General features: G+C 39.2%; 1 protein-coding gene across 3 annotated transcripts in view; it reads right to left on the bottom strand.

Moving 5' to 3' along the window:
* ISM1 (isthmin 1) overlaps positions 1-18,831 on the bottom strand; it is a 103,530-nt gene that overhangs the window by 48,330 nt on the left and 36,369 nt on the right. Inside the window, exon 1 of one of the 3 annotated variants that reach the window (XM_020986149.1) lies at positions 2,060-2,212. The exons of the other annotated variants lie outside the window; for them this stretch is intronic. Within the exon in view, the coding sequence (XP_020841808.1) occupies positions 2,060-2,197 (138 nt within the window). The 5' untranslated portion in view covers positions 2,198-2,212. Of the gene's footprint in view, positions 1-2,059; positions 2,213-18,831 lie in introns of those variants that run through there. 3 annotated transcript variants of the gene reach the window in all.

Genomic DNA, 18,831 nt, shown 5'->3' on the forward strand with positions numbered 1-18,831 from the left:
TCTTTTGGACCACTCTTCCAAGTTCAGGGCTGGGCCTCTACATAAAAGACCTTATGACAACTATCCAGTACCTTTACCAGATCTTCATCTCTGAAGGTTAAGCCATGACCATTAAATTGCCATTTACCCAATAAGTACTAAAGAGCTCAGGGGTTCAGGCTTCCTCAGTTCTGTTCTGTTTTGTTTTTTTCAGAAATAAATTTATCCATAGGTATATGCAGGTCAGTGACTTAGAAAAAGTAGGGGGTAATATATACTTTGGAGACAAATTCATTGTCTCTTCTGGCCTTTTCACATGCAAATTAGATTCTCAAATCCTAATATCCCTTACTAGTGGCAAATAAGTCTATGAAAAATTGAAAAATGATCCACTTATCTGAAAGAGGCCCACACTCTATTCTTCTAGGCCAGAATATTCTCTGAGTTGGTTTCACTCATACAACTCACAGATGGAGACAATTGTTTGTCCCTTATATCTTGTATGTTTGTCTAGAAGAGGCATACCGTTACTGATAGCATTGACAACAAATAGCACAAGAATTCAGAGACGAGTTTAAAGATTATTTCCAACTGGGATAGTCAAAGAAGACTTCATAGAGGAAGTGAGACTTGAGATGATTAGGATGAGTGTAGAGATGAATGAGTATGCCCACTGAGGAGAATTCATTCATTCATTCAACAGGCATCCTTTAAGCAACTACCATGTACAAGATACTGTGCTAGATGAAAGGAATACAAAACAAAGTAAATAGTCCCTTCCCTCAAAGAGCTTACATTCTTCTGGGGGTAACTACTTATACATAATTAAGTCAATATAAAATATGTAGAAAGGAATTTCAGGGGGTATCACCAACAACTGGGGGGGGCAGAAAGAGACTTCTGTAGGGGGTAACACTTGAACCGAGCTCTGAAGGAAGCTAGAGACTCTGAACAGTGGCAGTCACAGAGTGTATTCCAAGTATAAAGGATAGCCTGTGCAAAGGAATGGAGGCAAGAGTTGTAATATGATGTCTAGGGAACAGCTAAGGCCAGTGTTGCTTGGATGTAGATTATGTGAGGCCATATAATGTGCAATAAGACTAGTAAGATAGATTAGTGTCAGACTGGGGAGGACTTTTAAGGGTCAAATAGATGAGTTTGTAACTTACGCTAGAGGCAACAGGGAACTATTGAAGCTTTTCAAGTAAGGGATCAGTAGGGTTAAATCTATGCTGTAGGAATATCCATTTGGCAGCTCTATGGAGGAGGAGTTGGAAAACATAATGATGGGAAGCAAGGAGGCCAATGAGGATACTATTACAATAATTTAAGCAAAAAGTATAAGGGCCTGAAACAGAGTAGGGCTTATAAATGCTAGAACCAAAGGAATAGAGGTAGAAACACTAAAACTACAGCATGGGGCCATGAGTTTGTCTAGAATGGAGAATTCATATATATGTGGGACAACTGAAAGTTTCTCTCATGAAATGGAAGCTATGCCCTAAAATTTAGTTAAGGCTTTAGCATTAGCTGGGCCTAAGTTTCATTTTCCTGTAAATCATACATCTGTTGCCCACCCCCTCCCTTGTTTTGTAACCACCACCCCAGCCTTATCTTTGCCACATAAAGCAATCTTCTAGCTCCCAAGCTTGTTTTGAGTAAAATGTATCTCTTAGTTTCTGGTAGAATGTAAGGTCTCTTACCTCAACCAATGGGGATAAAGAGATTCAGGAGGGTGGGGTTTTCTTAGAATTGTTTGTCTAGGGGTATATAATTGCTTGCTTGCTGCTTGTATCCTACCTTCCTACTCCAGTCTGCCCTGGGTAGGTGATGCCCAATTCTCGAGCGAGACTTGCTAGAATAAAACTTCTGTTTCTACCTAGAGAAACCTCTGAATTTTTATTTGGGTAGGTGGTCTCAATCCCACTCAATATATGAAAGTAGTTTAAAGGAAAATACAGTGATAGCAAATGATAACCAAATCTTGAAATTATACTTTGCCCTGATCAAACAATAACTAGAATATCGTGTTCAATTCAGGGCACTACCCTTTAGGAAGGACGCTGGTAAGATTGACAACCTGAGGAAGGCAATCAGAATGGTGCTGGACCTGAAGTCTCTGCCATGGTCTAGAGAAGACTCCAGGAAGGACATGATCACTGTCTTCAAGTACTCGCCGAGCTGCTGCATGGAAAAGGTTTTGGATCTTTGGTCTCATTTTGGCTCTTTCTTTGGTTTCAGAGAGCAGAATTAGGAGCAATAGGTAGAAGCTGTAAAGGAATAAATTTGGGTTTATTGTCAGGAAAAACTTCCAGATAGCAGGATGACAAGTGGAGCTATCCTGCTCTAGATGGCCATGAGAGCTATCCAAAAGTTGCATGGTATACCCTGGGAGGTAGAGAGTTTCCCCTCCTTGGGTAGGTAGGTGGGGGTCATCAAGCTAGATCTGGATGCTGCTGTTCAGGTATGGCTACTAAATTTTCCTCTAACTCTGTAATTCTGTGATTTTGGAAGCCCTCTCATTTCCTTCTTCACCTCTAATAACGATAATTTTTTTATACTGGTCAATGTAAAATTCTGTGTGAGCCTAAAGAGGTAGAAGGCAGTGTTGTGGAACTCACTGACTTTTCTTTTTTACCAATCCTAACCTTCTATTGTTCACCAGTTTCCTTGATCTCTCTCATCTGAACTTCCTTTGGAAGATTCCTCTGGGATGTCATTTTCATGTTTTCATAATGGAGATGGGGCAGGGGGAGGGGAGAAGATAGGATTTCACCCAGCTTTGGGTTCGTGGTTAATGCTTTTGTTTTTGTTGAATGTATTTTGGGGTTTTGCAGTGTACATTAAGGCCAACTGTCTCCACACATGGCCCCCTCCTCACCCCAAGTAGGAGAGCTGCCACTGTCTTTCACCCAGGCAAAGGGATACATTTAATATCAAAACATTCAACACCCTAGAGCATGTCCAGGGTTAGGAAAAGCCCAAAGACAAGAAGAATCCAGTAGATAATTATCTTTGTAGAGAGTTAAAAATGAAGAGATTCAGTAGATTTTAAGTTAACAAAAGATGATTCTTAATATAAAAAGAATGAACTTGAAAATGCCCTTCTAAAATTAATGGTTCTGAAGTTCAAATTCATTATAAAACATTTGTGTGTAAAAAGAAACTTGTTTCTTGAATCAATAAGAGAAGGGGAGGCTGAGGCAAAATATGAAAAACCTACATTTCTGTCTCCTTTCACAAAATGCAGGCTAAGTGGGAGAAGTCTGGCTGTCCTTCAACATGTTTTGGCTTGCCTTTGCCTTAAAAGCTGGAGACATGGCCAGGGGCATCGTTTTTGTTCACCTTTTAAGCCATCTCCCTGCTATAGTTTTTGTCTTTTGGCACATCTGCACTGAGTAAGCTCCCATGGCATTCTAAAGCATTGCACAATAGAATTCAGGGCCCAGTGAGTTATTGAACCAAACTCCAGGGTAGCAAGGGAGAAAAATCTTCCCTTCCAAAGGAAAAAAAAATCTCTTTCTAAAGCTCAACAGGAGCTAACTGGATTAAACTATTTCTCCACTTTTTTTCTACATTTGCTTTCTGCCTGCCATCCTCCTCCTCCCAAACATATAACCTTTTCCCCTCCGGGCCTCCAACAGTGCTGAAGGGGGCAGCTCTCTTTTGACCCTGGGTGGTTGTGTGCATATAGGTGTGGGAAGAGTTTAGTCTCAAAAGAGGCCTCTGATTTGCTCTTCTCTATTTTGGAGGTCCTGTAAATTAAACCTGAGTCTCACTGAATTAAAGCACATTGGAAAAGGTATATCCATTTGGTTAAAAAATGGCATTAAAAAGATAAAATACATCTCTCATTTGCTATTTCTTAGCATTTTGATTAGTTGATTAAAAATAGAATTTTATCTGATTAAATTTTTATTTTAGTTGTTGGATTTTTCTCTTGGTTAGGGATAAAGAGCCACATGCTCTAATCCCAGCTCAGCTACTGACTTCTGTATGACCCTGCGCAGATCACTTAACCTCTCTCTAGTTTAATTACTTGTTTTGTAAAACAGAGCTGGTAATACATACCAACCTCTCACCTTCCCAGCAGGACTGTGAAGATTACTTATATTATGTCTACACTGTGGAAAGGACAGTGCAGAGTTAAGGCAATTAGCTGGGTAATTCAGGCCACAAGTACTTTTGCCGGGAATATTCAGATAATTGAGGTAGATGTATTTTTTGGCAGGGGTTAGACACACAATTGCTGCATTGCTCTATTTCTCCCCAACACTCCTCCCCCAATCCTTCACTCTCTACCCTTAGCCTGACTCTGGAGTTTGAAGAGCAGTTGGAAGATGTGATGTAATACAGAAACTCAAACTCCAGAGACTTGTACTCCATGCTCCCCATGCAACTCAAGAAGTGACTCTGGAGTTCTGCCCATAATGTTCTCCTCGGGACCTTGCTATAAGACTGCCTAATACTGTACATTCTCTCTCCTCCATTCCTTCCTTCCTCCCTCCCTCTCTTCCTTCCTTCCTCCTTCCTAACTTCCTTCCTTCATTCTTCCTTTCCTTCCTCCCTTCCTATCTTTCCTCTCTCCCTCCCTTCCTTTTCCCTTCCTTCTCCCTCTCTCCTCCATCCCTCTCCCTCCTTCTCTTTCCCTCTCCCTCCTTCTCTTTCCCTCTCCCTTCTTTCTCTCTTCCTTCTCTCCCTTCTTTTTTCTTTCCTTCCTCTTCCTTCCCTTCCTTCTTCTATCCCTCCCTTTCTTCCATCCATCATAAATATACAAACCTATTCCCCCAACACATGGAAGGCAGCCCCCCCTCCACTTGTACCATCTCAGTCCCTGAGGAAGAGAAGGGGATTACATTCTTTTTCTACTTCAGCAATTTGACTCTCCCATGAATATATTTCAAGACAGACTAAAACTCTATATTGTGTTATAGCAAAGTTCCAGTATAGTCAAGTAAGATAGGAAAATCCTTCCTCAAACTATGGAATGAAAAGCCTGGCAATTACATGCCAACCAGAATTTACTAAAGATGTGAAATGGGTCTTTACCTGTTCTCAAATAGCCACACTACATATCTTCCTTATAAAGCACTTATTTTATGCTGAGCTTTTAGTTGGTAGAAATCTATCATATATTTACTCTGTTCATTAATTTTGTGCATGCATTCATTCAACAAGCAAGCGCCTACTATGTACAAGACGTTGTAGATACAAAACCAAAATGGTTCCGGCCCTCAAGATGTTGGGCAAGGGACTAAAGAAAGGGAATATGTAATAATTCTATAAGGACTACTATGTGTTAAGCATTTTTAACAAATACTTCATTTCAGCCTCACAACCACTTTTAGAAGTAGGTGCTGTTATTATTCCCATTTTACACTTGAAGAAACTGAGGCAAGAAGTTTTGTGACAGCTGGTAAATGTCTAAGGCTGGATTTGAGCTCAGGTCTTCTTGCCTATAGTATCCCTTCCTCAATCCAATGTAGCAACAGCTGCCCCTAGGGAGGAGGTATACACACAGGTAAATAAATACTACATAAAATTATTTAAATATATGTCTGCACCTGTGATTCCATTGGTGTAAAGAAACCGCCAATGTAAATGAGCACCTATTTTACAATTTAGTTTTACAGAGTTGCTTGGGAGCACTGAAAGGTTATGACTTGCCTTGGGTGAATTGGTCAGTCAATAAACATTGATTAAGCCCCTGCTATGTGCTAGGCACTGTGCTAAGCTCTAGGGATACAAAAAAGAAAAGATAAAAGACTCTTAGATTACAGTCAAATGTGGTCATATAGTTTATGTCAGAAGCAAAATTTGAACCTGGCCTTCCTGCCATGAAAATTGGCATTAAGCCAAATGCAGACCTTTCTCCATTACTGCCTCAGTTAAAAGGGTATTCCTGGGACATAACAGATTTGTGAAAATGATTTATGACCAACAAGCTGTACTTAAACTGGACACTGAACTGGGAGATAATTATCAGCACTGGGGCATCCTTGCAGCAAAAATAAAAATATTCCTCCTTGCGGCTCTAAAGTTGTGACTATACCAACAAAGCACAGAATTAAAATAGTTCTACAGGTAGCATGTATGTATAGACACCCTCTTTCTTAAGGCAAACAAGCCTTTCTGAAATTGGCCTAATTGACTCTCCACATTGACCCAATTATCCAAATATTAGTCATTGTTTAATATACTTTGTGTTGGAGGGTGGAAAAAAAATCACATCTTAGTTTTAAAGTTTCTTTAGAACATAAGAATATAGCAAATTCTATGCTTTATTGTAACAATGATGTATTAAGCCTAGTTTTCTGTCTTTGGCATCGAGAAACATCTTATGTCCTCCATAGTGGACTACCAAACGTTAGTCAGTCATTCAACAAATATTTATTAAGTGCTTACTGTGTGCCAGGCACTATGCTAAGACCTAGGGATACAAAGAAAGGCAAAAGTCTTCCCTCTCAAGGAGCTCACAATCTAATGGAGGAGAAGACATGCAAACAACTATGTAAAAATGATATAGAGAAGACAAACTGGAGATAATCAACAGAGGGAAGGTATTAAGAGGATTTGGAAAAGGTATAAAGTGAGATTTTAGCTGAGACTTGAGGGGAAGCCAGAAAGCAGAGGTGAAGATGGAGAGAATTCCAGATTTGGAGGACAGGTAGAAAAAAGGCCCAGGCTGGGAAAGGGAGTGTCTTTTTGGAGGAATAGCAAGGAGTATGTGGGATTGAGTAGGTAAGATTTTAAGTAGAAGGAGATAGGAAAGGTAGGAGGGAGCTGAGTTATGAAGGGCTTTAAAAAAGCTAAATAGAGAATTTTATATTTGATCCTAGAGATGGTAAAGATCCACTGGAGTTTATTAAGTGTGAGATTGATGTGATCTGCTCTGAGCTTTAAGATTAATCTGACTGCTGAGTAGAGGATGGACTGGAACAAGGAGAGACCTGCGTCAGGGAGACCAGTGAACATGCTATCATAACAGCCTAGGTGTGAGGAGATGGAGAACTTGCACCAGGCTGGTGTCAGTGTTAGAAGAGAGGAGGCAACATACTGGCTAGAGGTTAAGAAAATGAAGTCGACAGAATTTAAAGTGCCGTATAAATGTTAATTGTTATTATTAGTATTTTTTCTATCTCTACCCTTCATGCCTTTGTGATTTAGTAGAGCTTACAGACTTGGCCATATACCCTCTCAGCCTTCATCTTTTCGTAGTGGAATCTCAACTTGTAAATTTTTATTGCATATTTTGGTGAGATGGGATTTTAGGGGATAGATGGAACAGGTGTGAGATGGGGAGTGAAAGGTCAGAAGTGAAGGGCAAGAGGTTTAGATTTAGAGCTATAAGGAATCTCTACAGCTGTCTGGTTTGACCCCCTCATTTTACAGATGAGGAAACTGAGACCTAGAGAGGTTGTTAATTGTCCATCCTCACACAAAAAGCAAGTGACAGAGCCAGGATTGATAACAGAAACAGGAGAGTAAATGAAAAGTTTAGGAGACTATAGCACTTTTTCTTCTAATATACCGTGTCCCTTTTTAATGGTTAGCATTTCCCATGAAGTCGTGGTTCACTACCCTTATAATTGGCTGCCTATTTCATGAAGAATATTGAGGTTCTCTGTGACAAGAGGTCTTTCAAAATTATTCTTCAAAGCTTTTTAGCATTATTTTCTACTCTCTTTTCCTTCCCATGTGTGACTGTTCTTCATCTCACTTGCTCTCAGTCTTCTCTAGAGCCTTCCTCCAAAAGTCATCTTTTCTCCCTTAGTCATTTTCAGTCATTCCATCTCTACTAGTTCTTCTTCAGCTATGTACAAACATGGTTAGGTCTATCTAATCCTTTAAAAAAAACCAAAAGTCTGCCCTTGACTCTTTTTTATCCTATCTAGTCACCATTCCTCCTCTTTCTCCCATTCATGACCAAACTTCTGATGAAAAGCTGTCTCTACACTCAATATCTCCAGTGTCTCACCACTCATTCTACCTCTTGCAATCTGGCTTTCTCCTCTTTCACTATACTCAAATCTTGTCTCAGACTTTATCAGTCACCATTAATCACCAAATCTAGTGTCTCCTCTTTATTTCTCATCCTCTATGACCTTTTTGCATCATTTGATAATCTTGATCACTTTGTTCCCCTTTGTATCCTCACTCTCCACCCTTGGATACATAGTCACTCTTGGTCCTCCTACTACACAATTTAATTACTCCTTGTCTTCTGACCTTAAGGTGATTGTTCACAGAATTATATAATCTAGAGCCACAGGGTAACATGGCCACCATCTAGTTAAACCCATACCCCCAAAAGAATCTCCTCAACAACATACTTGATGTTCACCCTCTACCTAAAGACCCCCAATGAGGGGTAACCCAAAGCAGCTGTTTTGAAAAACTCGAATAGTTGGGCAGTTTTTTTCCCCTGACATAAGACTAAATTTACCTCTGAAATTTCCACCTATTCCTCCTAGTTCTGCCAAGAACTAGGGGCCAAGAAAAACATTAATTCTTCTCCTGCATGACAGCTCTTCAAATGCTTGAGCATAACTATCCCATGTTCCCCTTAAGTCTTCTTTCCTACCAGCTAAACATACCTAGTTCCCTCCTCATATGGTATGGTCTAGAATACCTTAGCATTCTATTTGCCATTCACCAACTTAGCAATATACTTCCTAAAAATGTGTTACCTGGAGATGAGCACAATATTCCATCTGGAGTCTGACCAGGACCAGGACAGTTGGGACTATCACCTACCCTCTCCTTGGTCATTATGCTTCTCTTAATGAAGACCAAGATCAGTTTAGCTTTTTGGATGCCACATCACCCTGCTGATTCATAAAGCTCTGGAATTTTTTTTTTTTTTGGCTAGGCAATGGGGTTAAGTGACTTGCCCAGGGTCACACAGCTAGTAAGTGTTATGTGTGTGAGGCTGGATTTGAACTCATGTCCTTCTGAATCCAGGGCTGGTACTCTATCCATTGTGACACCTAGCTGCCCCCAAACTCTAGAATTTTTAAGACAAATAGCTCAATGCCATGCTTCCCCCATCTTGTACTGGAAAAGTTAGATTTTAATTGTTTTTAACCCATGTCAGACTCTACATTCCACCCTATTAAATTTCATCTTACGTTCAATTTAGGTCAATGTTCTAGACTGCCAAAATCTTTTTTGGATTCTTACTGTTTTTCACTGTGCTAGCTACTGCTCCCAGCATTGTGTTATCTGCAAATGTGATAAGCATATGATCCAAGTCATTGATAAAGAGGTTCATTAGGAAAAGTGCCTTATGGGCTGCTCCATAGGAGGTATCTTTCCAAGCTGACAGGGAGCCATGTCTCTAAATCCAGCTAATCAACGGTTCTAATTGTACTATATCATCTAGCCGAGTGGTATCAAACTCAAATAGAAAAAGGGGCCACTAATCTAAAATAAGGATCCCCAAGGACCGCATACTGACTTAGTTTTAAATTTTAATATTATCTATTTCTTACTGTATTTTTACTTATTTTGTCAGATATTTCCCATTTATATTTTAATCTGCTTTGGGCTGCACTTTGTAGTGTTGTGAACTGCATTCCAGCTGTGGGCTGTGTGTTTGACACCTCTGGTCTAACCCGCATCTCTTTTTTCCTCCAAATGAATAGCATGTGATACTTTATAAAGCACTTTAATAAAATCTAGTTAAATCATATCTAAAGCATTCCCCTCATCTATTAGCTTAGCTAGCCTATCAAAAAAGGAAAAAAAAGGCTAGTCTGGCTTGTTCTCACCAAAGCCATGCTGATTATTTGTGACCAACAATTCAACCTAATTCAAAAAGCATTTACTACACATAAAAGTACAATGCAAAGCACGGGGGCTACAAAGGCAAGAATGAAATAGCCCCTGGCCTAAAGAAGTCTACAGTCTTTGGGGACAATGGGGAAAACATGCATATAGAAAATAAGGCTAGACAATCATATGCTGTACTGGAGATTCCTTTTGTGAATAGGTTGGACTAGATGGTTCATGACGTACCTTTTAAATTTCAAATTTTCTGATTCTGTCATTTCCCACAGAAATTGGAGGGAATAAGGATAGGTTTCCTGTTGGAAGTATCACTTGGCCTGAGTTTTGAAGGAATTTGGGCATTCTAAGAGGTACAAGTGAGAAGAGACAATTTTCCAGTCGTGGGTTGTCAGCTTGTGCAAAGAGATGGAATATCATGGATGGGAACACCAGGCCAGTTTGCACAGAATGTACAGTACGTGAAGAAGAGTAGTGCAGGAAACTCTGGAAGGTAGGTTGGAGCCAAATTGTGAAAGTCATTAAATGCCAAACAGATGAGTTTGTATCTTCTGAAGAGCAAGATAAAACTACTAGAACTTCTTGAGAAGGGGAATAAGTAGTCAGAACCTGTGCTTTAGGAATAACAGTTTTGCCAAGGTTTAGAGAATGAACTGGATAGCAGAAGGACTGAGGCAGAGAGACCAATTTAGAGATTACTGCAATAAGTCTTAGAAAGATGGGATGAGGTCCGAGCTAGGGTGGTGGCTGTGTGAGCAGAGACAGGGGAATGAAGACAAGGTATAGTGTGGAGGCAGAATCACAAGACTTTCTAGACACAAGAGATGAAGTAGAGGACAGAGTAAAAAATTACTTTGAAGTTATGATTTTGGGAGACAGTAAGGATGATAATGTCCTCAGGAAAAACAGAGATATAAAGAGAAAGAAGAGTTTGGGGGAGGGGAGGCAGAGGATATAAGGCATTCTATTAGAAATATGGGATTTTAAGATGCATTTGTAATGCCAGACTGGAATTCAGGTGAAAGATGAGAGCTGAAAAAATAGATCTGGGAAAAGCTGCATAGAGGTGATAATTGAAAAGGATGGCTTCTCTTTCTAGATCTTCACTAATTATCCCATTTTGCCAGGAAGTTTGAATGTTAGTATTAAAAATATGTCCTTTTTCAGGGAGAAGCAATTGCTACTTTATAAAAATAATATTTGTTTGTTTAGAATAGACCTGTGATTTCATTTGTTTAGGGAGGGAATTCTCTACCAAGGTAGGGAAAACTATTTTGCAACTTACAGTCTTAGAGATTTGTCTGGAGTACCTGAAAGGTCTTAAGTAACTTGTTCAGGATCACAAGACAGTATGTGTCAGCTACAGGATTTGAACCCAAGTCTTTCTGATTCTGTTGCCTGTTCTCTATATTACATCACGTAGGTTCTCATATCATAATGTTATAACATAATGATAATTTATAATGATGAGATGGCAGTAAGAAAAAGGGCTATGGAGCTATACGTCTGTATATTCTACAGCCCTGGGGACACAGATCTGAAATAGGATTCATCATAGAATATTCAGGTGAAAAGAAACTGAGAAGGGCATTATGTGAGATTCTCCAGAGCTTGCTCACCTATCTTATTCTTCCCACTCCCAATGCTCTCTCTCAGTGCCACAGAAGTTTCCTTTCTATGGCCCTAGACAATAGTTATTAGTGTTCTTTCAGGTGCTGGCTTTGGTCCTATTCTCTGTACTCCTTATACTATCTCCCTTAGCAATCTTATTTATTCCTAATGGGTTTGACTATTGCCTTCTTTCTGCAAATGATTCCACAATCTTCATCTCTAGTGCTGATCTCTCTTTTGAGCTCTAAACATACATCTCCAACTGCCCACAAGGCATTTCTACCTGTATACCCCCACTAGAACCTCAAATTTAACATGTCTAAAATTGAGTCCATCAACTAAATCGAGACTGTCAAATTCTTTAAGAGTGTGAACTGTCTCATCTAAAATCCCACTCCTCTACAATGCTAATTACTGTGTTCTAAACATTGTAATTGCTTCATTTTAAAAAAATCGGTTAATCTCAAATAAGCAAAGATTGCCCCACTTTAGGTCATACTGGATAGGCAACATATAGAATAATATAATTTTGAAGTCAGAAAGGAAAATGAGTCCCAGAGGAGTTAACTGAGTTCCCTGAGGCTTTACAGCTAAATAGTGATAGAGCTGGTACTGGAACTCAGATCTCCTGATCTCTAGGACAGAGCTTTTTCCATTATTTCTGGCTGTTAACTGCTTCACTGTGAATCCTCTTTCACTTATTACATGTGTCTAGTCCTTTGGAGAGTTGTTGAAAATGAGTTCTTTATAAGAGACATCTTCTTCTTGTTAAACTTGATTTGAAAATGGTTCTTAAATGCTGGTGGGCCAAGGTAAAATTGGGTAAGAAAAGCAAAGACATTGTAGGAAAAGACAATGAAGTGCAGGGTTCTAAAGTTTTTCTACTTGTGTCCATTTCCCCCAGTATATCACTAGTTAGAGATCAAAGATATGTAGCCACTGAATCAGACCACAGTTTGGCTGATCCTACTCATTTTGGTCATCTTCATGAATGAGTTGGTTCACCACAGCCTCATCAAATATGAAGACATGCAGAATGATCAGTGGCCCAGTCTGGTAATTCTGTTCAGGCAAGTCCAACTCAAGTTGTCATATTAACTAGGCAGAAAAGTAGAAAACCATGCCAGAAAGTAAAGAGTATACATAATGTAGTTGGAAGAACAACATCTAGAAGCTATGGGCAGCTTTATCCATCTCTGGAAAAGATGGAACTAGTGCAAAGTGATAATGGATTGATCTTACAAATAGCTCTTTGCTCTTTGAAGCAAACAACAACAAATACCAGGCAAGTAGAAAAGAATTCTGAGTTTACTACCTCCAAACCTCATCAGGGAAAGACAAGCTGGTAAAAATCTGCTGTGAGCTAGGAACATTTGGTGCTTGGTTTTCCAAGCTATTATAACTATTCCCAGATTAGCACAATCTGGCATACATCCTGAAGCTACACTGGATTGTAAATTCCTAGAAGGCAAGGACCATGCCTAATCTATAGTCTATAAACCCCACACAGCCCAGTAGAGAGTATGATGAACACAGTGGGCACACAATAAATGTTAGCTGATGATATGATGAACGTGGGCCAAGTTATATTTTATTTTAAATTATTCTCAGCCTATGAGCCTTAGGAACACTAATTTAGCTTTTATGTGGTCTTTTAAAGAAAAAATCTTGGAATTTTCAATTGACAATATTAGAGAAGATATTATTAGAAATGTTTATGGTCTTACGACTTTGAACAATAAATAGCCACAACTGCCATTAGAACTCCAGCCTTTTTCCTTGAAACATACTAATTATATAGCTAATTAATTGTCTGTCCTAATTTTTTGAGTGAGGTGAACATCTGCATATTATTATGGTCAATGTTTTTTCACTGTTCGAGGGATAAAGGGACCCATATTGTAAATTTGCTAATGGTTTGAGTCACTTCCATACGTAGACTACATTTTCTTCTTCCCCTTACATGTGATAAACACACAGGACTTTATCTGTGGTGGCATCTATTATGTCTGGAAGGCTTCCACACATCTAAAAATAAGTTCAAGAACATAATTGGTGGCATTTCAAAGAGAAGAACAAAAGTTTCTCCTCTTAAGAAGATAAAAGAATAAAAGGGCATATGATTATCTTTATGCATGAGTGAGAAGAGAGCACTCCCAGGAATAGAGAGGATTGGGGGGGGGGGGAAATTAAATCAGTTTCAGACTGTACAATCCCTTTTCCTAAGGGGGAGGAGCTGACCTGTTCTTATTGCTCAGGAAAGTGGCACGAGGCAGATTGTCATGAATGTGGCAGGCTCAAAGGATTGTCAGTCACCACTGTAATTACCAAAGGGAAGTAAACAGGATATGGCAGGCAAAAAGAAAATATGCAATTTTAATAAAGGGATGGGATGACAGAGGCTAACCACCTTCTGGTATTGCATGGCCCCTGCATATGCGTTAGATAATTCATTTTAATCACTATGCCTGAGGCAGTGGGAATGTAACTGATACCCAAAGCCATGAACCTCAGAGAACATGAAAACATAATGTACTTTTAGGAATCACTCCTGGAGAAAAGAAAGCAATCAGTTTGCACCAACCTTCACTTTAGATTTGGGTGCCATGGAGTCCTTAAGACTAAATTTAGTGTTAAGCTACTTGGACAAAGAATGTTCTAAAGGGCTGGTGTGAATATAGACTCACATATGGAAAAGTCGGCTGTTTCCTGGGGGAGCACATCCCCTTACTGTGAAAGAAAATATCCTAATTTTTTAATGTTTTTGTTCCTCTCCAGCGTGGTTATAGTAGAGTGCTGGAGTGTTACTTCATCAGGTGGTAGTAGACACTGAATTCTTGACTTCCAAGTTTCAAGTGTAAAATTCCTCTTAAGAGAGTAAAACCATAGGTCCTAAGAAGAGCCACTCCATTTCAGTTTTATATGGAGCAAAGTTTGGTCTTTAGGAGCAGTAAAAAAGACACACCGACTCTCAATTATGTAGGAAATGACTATTTGGCTTGTAGATTATGTAGGTCCAAGACTTCTCTACCCCTTCCTGCTTCCACTATGCTGTTTAAGCTTTATTAGCAAGTTCTCAAGAAGCAGTATGGGAGAAGAGATAAAATTCAAATATGTCAATTTTTAAAAGCATTTCCCTTTAAAATATATTTTTATTTATTTTGTTAAATATTTCCCTATTAACATGTAAAAAAATTAACATTCTTTTTTTAAATTTTGAGTTTTTAAAAGAATTTATACAATTGCCAACTGGACATCTCCAAATGGGAGTTTCATAAGTATCTCAAACTGAACATGCCCAAAATAGAACTCATATTTTGCCCAAAACCCACCCCTCTTCCCAAATTTACTATTTTTGTTGAAGTTACCATCATTTTCCCAGTGATCCAGGTTCACAATCTCAGATTCATCCTCAATTTCTCACTCTCCTTCACTCCCTATATCTAATCAGTTGCCAAGTCCTGTCAGTTCCATTTCCACATGTTCTTGTCTGTCTAATTCTCACTACTCAAATAACAACCATTCCAGATCAGGCCTTCATCACCTCTCATCTGGACTACTGCAGTTGCCTATTAATTGGTTTTCCTGCCTCCAGTCTCTTCCCTCTGCAATTCATCTTCCATATAGCTTCCAAATTTATATATATACATAAGGCAATTGGGGTTAAGGGACTTAAATTTTATATATATATATGTGTGTGTGTGTGTGTGTATGTATATGTGTGTATATATATACATATATGTACATATATATGTATATATATATATACACACATATATGGCAATTGGAGTTAAGGGACTTGCCCAGGGTCACCCAGCTTGTAAGTGTCAGGTGTTTGGTCTGAGGCCGAATTTGAACCCAGGTCCTCCTGACTTCAGGGCTGGTACTCTATCCACTGTGCCACCTAGCTGCCCCCCCCAATTTATATTTTTAAAGCACAGGTCTGACCATGTCACTCCCCCATTCAAGAAGCTTTTGTGGCTTCCTAGAATCTCTAGAATAAAATACATAAAACTTTTTTCTCTTTGTCATTTATCTTCAAAATCTAGCTCCAGCCTATCTTTCCTTTATTTTCCCTCATGTAATCTGCATTATAGCCAAACTGGCCTATTTGCTGTTCTCCACACACAACACTGCTTTCTGTGTCCATGGCTGGAATGCTCTCTCTCCTCACTTCTACCTCTGAGTGGCTAGCTCCATCCAAGGCTCATCTCAGCGACTAGTCCCACATGAGGCTTTTGCTCATCCTCCAAATTGTTAGTGACCTGAGGGGGGGGCTCTCCCCCTCCACCAATATTTTGTGTTTCCTTATCTGTGTACAAGTTGTTCTTTCCTCCATCCCCCGATCCCATAGGATGTAAGCTCCTAAAGGGTAAGCACTATTTAATTTTTGTGATTGTGTCCTCAGTGCCTAGCATTGTATCCAGTGTAGTAGGTGCTTAATAGTGCTGAAATGACTACCTCTAAAAACAATTTCAGTAAGCCCCATTCAATTTTGTATAGTTGATTAAAGTTATATTGAGGAAGCAGCAAATTGAAACTAATAACTAAAATAAACCATCAATTAATTTAATCTATACTCTTTTTCCTATTGTCATGGATAATTAAGAGCTGGCTTTGTTTTAAATTCTGTCAGACTAAGCATGTTATAAAAATCACAGAATCTCCAAGTTTCAAAGGGACCTGAGAAGACCGTAGCCCAGCCTATAACTGAAAAGAATCTCCACACAATAAGATACCCTAAAAGTGCCACGCCCCAACCATGACAGCCCAGTCTACCTTTAGAGAATTCAGATCTTGAGGAAGTTTGTCCCCATACCAAGCCTCAGTTTACTTCTTTGCAACTTCTACTCACTAAGGCCAATTCTGACACTGAAGGACAAACATAACAAGTCTGATCCAGTCTTCCACAGGCCAGCTCTTCAGATACTTAAAGGTAGCTATACTATCTCACCACAACGTTTTCCTTTCCATCAGCTAAAAGATACCCAGTTTCTTCAGTGAATTCTCAAATAAGATGAACTTAAAGCCCTTCACCAACCTGGATGCCCTCTTCTGCATACTCTGGCTTTTCAATATCCTTCCTAAAAAGTGACCCCAGAAAACTAAACCCAGTACTTCAGATCTAGTCTAATCAAGGTAAAGTACTTCAAATATCATCACTTCCCTTATCCTGGAAACTAAGCTGCTCTTAATCCGGTCAAAGATTGTATTAGCCTTCTTAGCCAACCTATCACACTCACAGAACAGATTTGAGGAATGATTTGCCATCTCAGATTTGAAGGTGTTATACAGAATAGGGTAGGGAAAGGAATAAACATTTATATAGCACCTACATTGTCTAGTCTAGACACTGTGCTAAGTGGTTCTACAAATATTATCTCATTTGATCCTCAACAATCCTTCAAGTGTTGGGTAGAGTGTTGGAGTCAGGAAGATCTGAGTGCAAATCTGGCTTCAGATACTTACTAGACTCTGGTCAAGAGTCTATCTTGCCTCAATTTGCTTGCCTCTATCTGCCTCAATTTTCTCATCTGTAAAATGAGAATAAAGACAGCAGCACTAACAGCTCCCAGGTTTGCAAGGATATTTGTAATATTTGTCACTGCAATCGTAATAACTTGTAATATTTGGGGATATTTGTAAAGCACACAGTAGATGGTTAATAAATATTTGTTTTCTTCTTCTTAGTTTAGCTGTTCCCCAGTATCTAGAATACCCCCTTACTCCCCATCTCCACCTAGTAAAGTCCCTAGCTTCTTTCAAAGCATAGCTCAGGTACAGAGTCTGCTATATGAAGCTTGTCCTGAGTTTCCCAATTATTAATGCTAACTTTTTGGAAGTTACTGCTTACATATTTTTCTCTTGTGTTCAGGTTCTGTCTCCTCTTGCCCCTCCCCCCGTTCCCACTCAAATAAGAAGAGAAAGATTTATTTTTGTTTGCTTGTAACACAGTGACTTACACATATTTGTGGTTGTTCAGTTGTTTCTAACTCTCTGTGACCCCATTTTGGGATTTTCTTGGCAAAGATACTGAAGTGGCTTGCCGTTTCCTTCACCAGCTCATTTTACAGATGAGGAAACTGAAGTAAACAGGGTTAAGTGACTTGCACAGAGTCACACAGCTAGGAAGTGTCAGAGGCTGGATTTAAACTTAGGAAGACGAGTTCCTACACCACTGTGCCACCTTTTAAAAAGTGTTTGTTGAATTGAATGTCAATAACGAAGCTCAAAAATGCAGTCTAATTAGAATGAAAAAGATTATCTATCAGAGAAAGATCCGCATAAAGTCATAGTTATGCTAAAAGGATTATATCCCTTACCCACTGGACACAGACAGCCACGAAGGCCCAAGGGGATACAGGAATACATTTAACTTATCTTTGAAAATTTGAAGTTGAGAGTACAGAGACTCAAGATGGTAGAGCACAAAGACCAAGGATTCTTCTATCCCAAGAAAGACTGAGAAAGATCCAGTTCTTTACTGCCCTTTAGTGAGTGAGGATGATCCCAGTGAAACCTAAGCAGCTCATCACTCTACAGAAGTAGGAAGGCAAGAGAAGAAGTTTAAGGAGTGGCTAGTAGTCCACTTTGGCTTGAGCATAGGGAGCATAAAGGGGAGTAGTGGGAGATATGGCTAGAAAAGTAGACTGAAAACCTAGGATGCCAGGCTGAGTAGTTTATATTCTATTATGTAAGCAACAGAAAACCACTCAAGGCTTTGAACGGGAGGATTACATAATTAGCTCTGTTCTCTAACAAGTCTAATCTGGAAATAGTGTATAGGATGAATAAGGGGGAGGAGAAAATTGTGGAAGGATTACTAGAAAAACTGTTACGAATGTCCAGTAGAGAGATAATGAGGCCCTGAATTAGGTTAATGGCAGTGGGAATGAGGCAAAGAGAATAAATAGACAGAGCAAATCTTTCAGGAGCAGTATTGACAATTAGATGTGAGACAACGGATAAAGAAAAGTCAAGGATTATTCAGTGGTTTATTTGTTTCTGGCTACCTAGTGATATTAATAAAATAAGAGTCAAAGCAAAGGAAGTGCTAATTTGTGGTAGAAGAAGTGGTTTATTATAGCATAAAGAGAAAGGGTTTGACCTGGGTTTGTATCTCATCTTGGTTGCTGACAATTCATTCCTATGATGTGTTCAGTTTGGGTTATGTTGATTTTTTTTTTGATGTGGTTGAGGGGACACCCTAGTAGAAATATTCAATAAGCAATTAAAAAATGTGAACCTGGGGCTTGGAAGAAAAGCCCTAGAATGAACATCTTAGAAAGATGTGGATTTTGAAAAAGAAAGCATTTACGAGAGTCATTCTCCTCTTGCAAAGGAAAACTCAAAGTTCTAGAAACCTCAATTGGAGACATTTAAAAATCCATTAACATGGTGGATATTAAAGCTTACTACATGATACTATCTGGGGGCTGTATGTTCCAAGTG

Source organism: Phascolarctos cinereus, unplaced genomic scaffold (assembly GCF_003287225.1).
Source record: "Phascolarctos cinereus isolate Bilbo 61053 unplaced genomic scaffold, phaCin_HiC Scaffold_2;HRSCAF=192, whole genome shotgun sequence".
In the NCBI taxonomy this organism is placed as follows: domain Eukaryota; kingdom Metazoa; phylum Chordata; class Mammalia; order Diprotodontia; family Phascolarctidae; genus Phascolarctos; species Phascolarctos cinereus.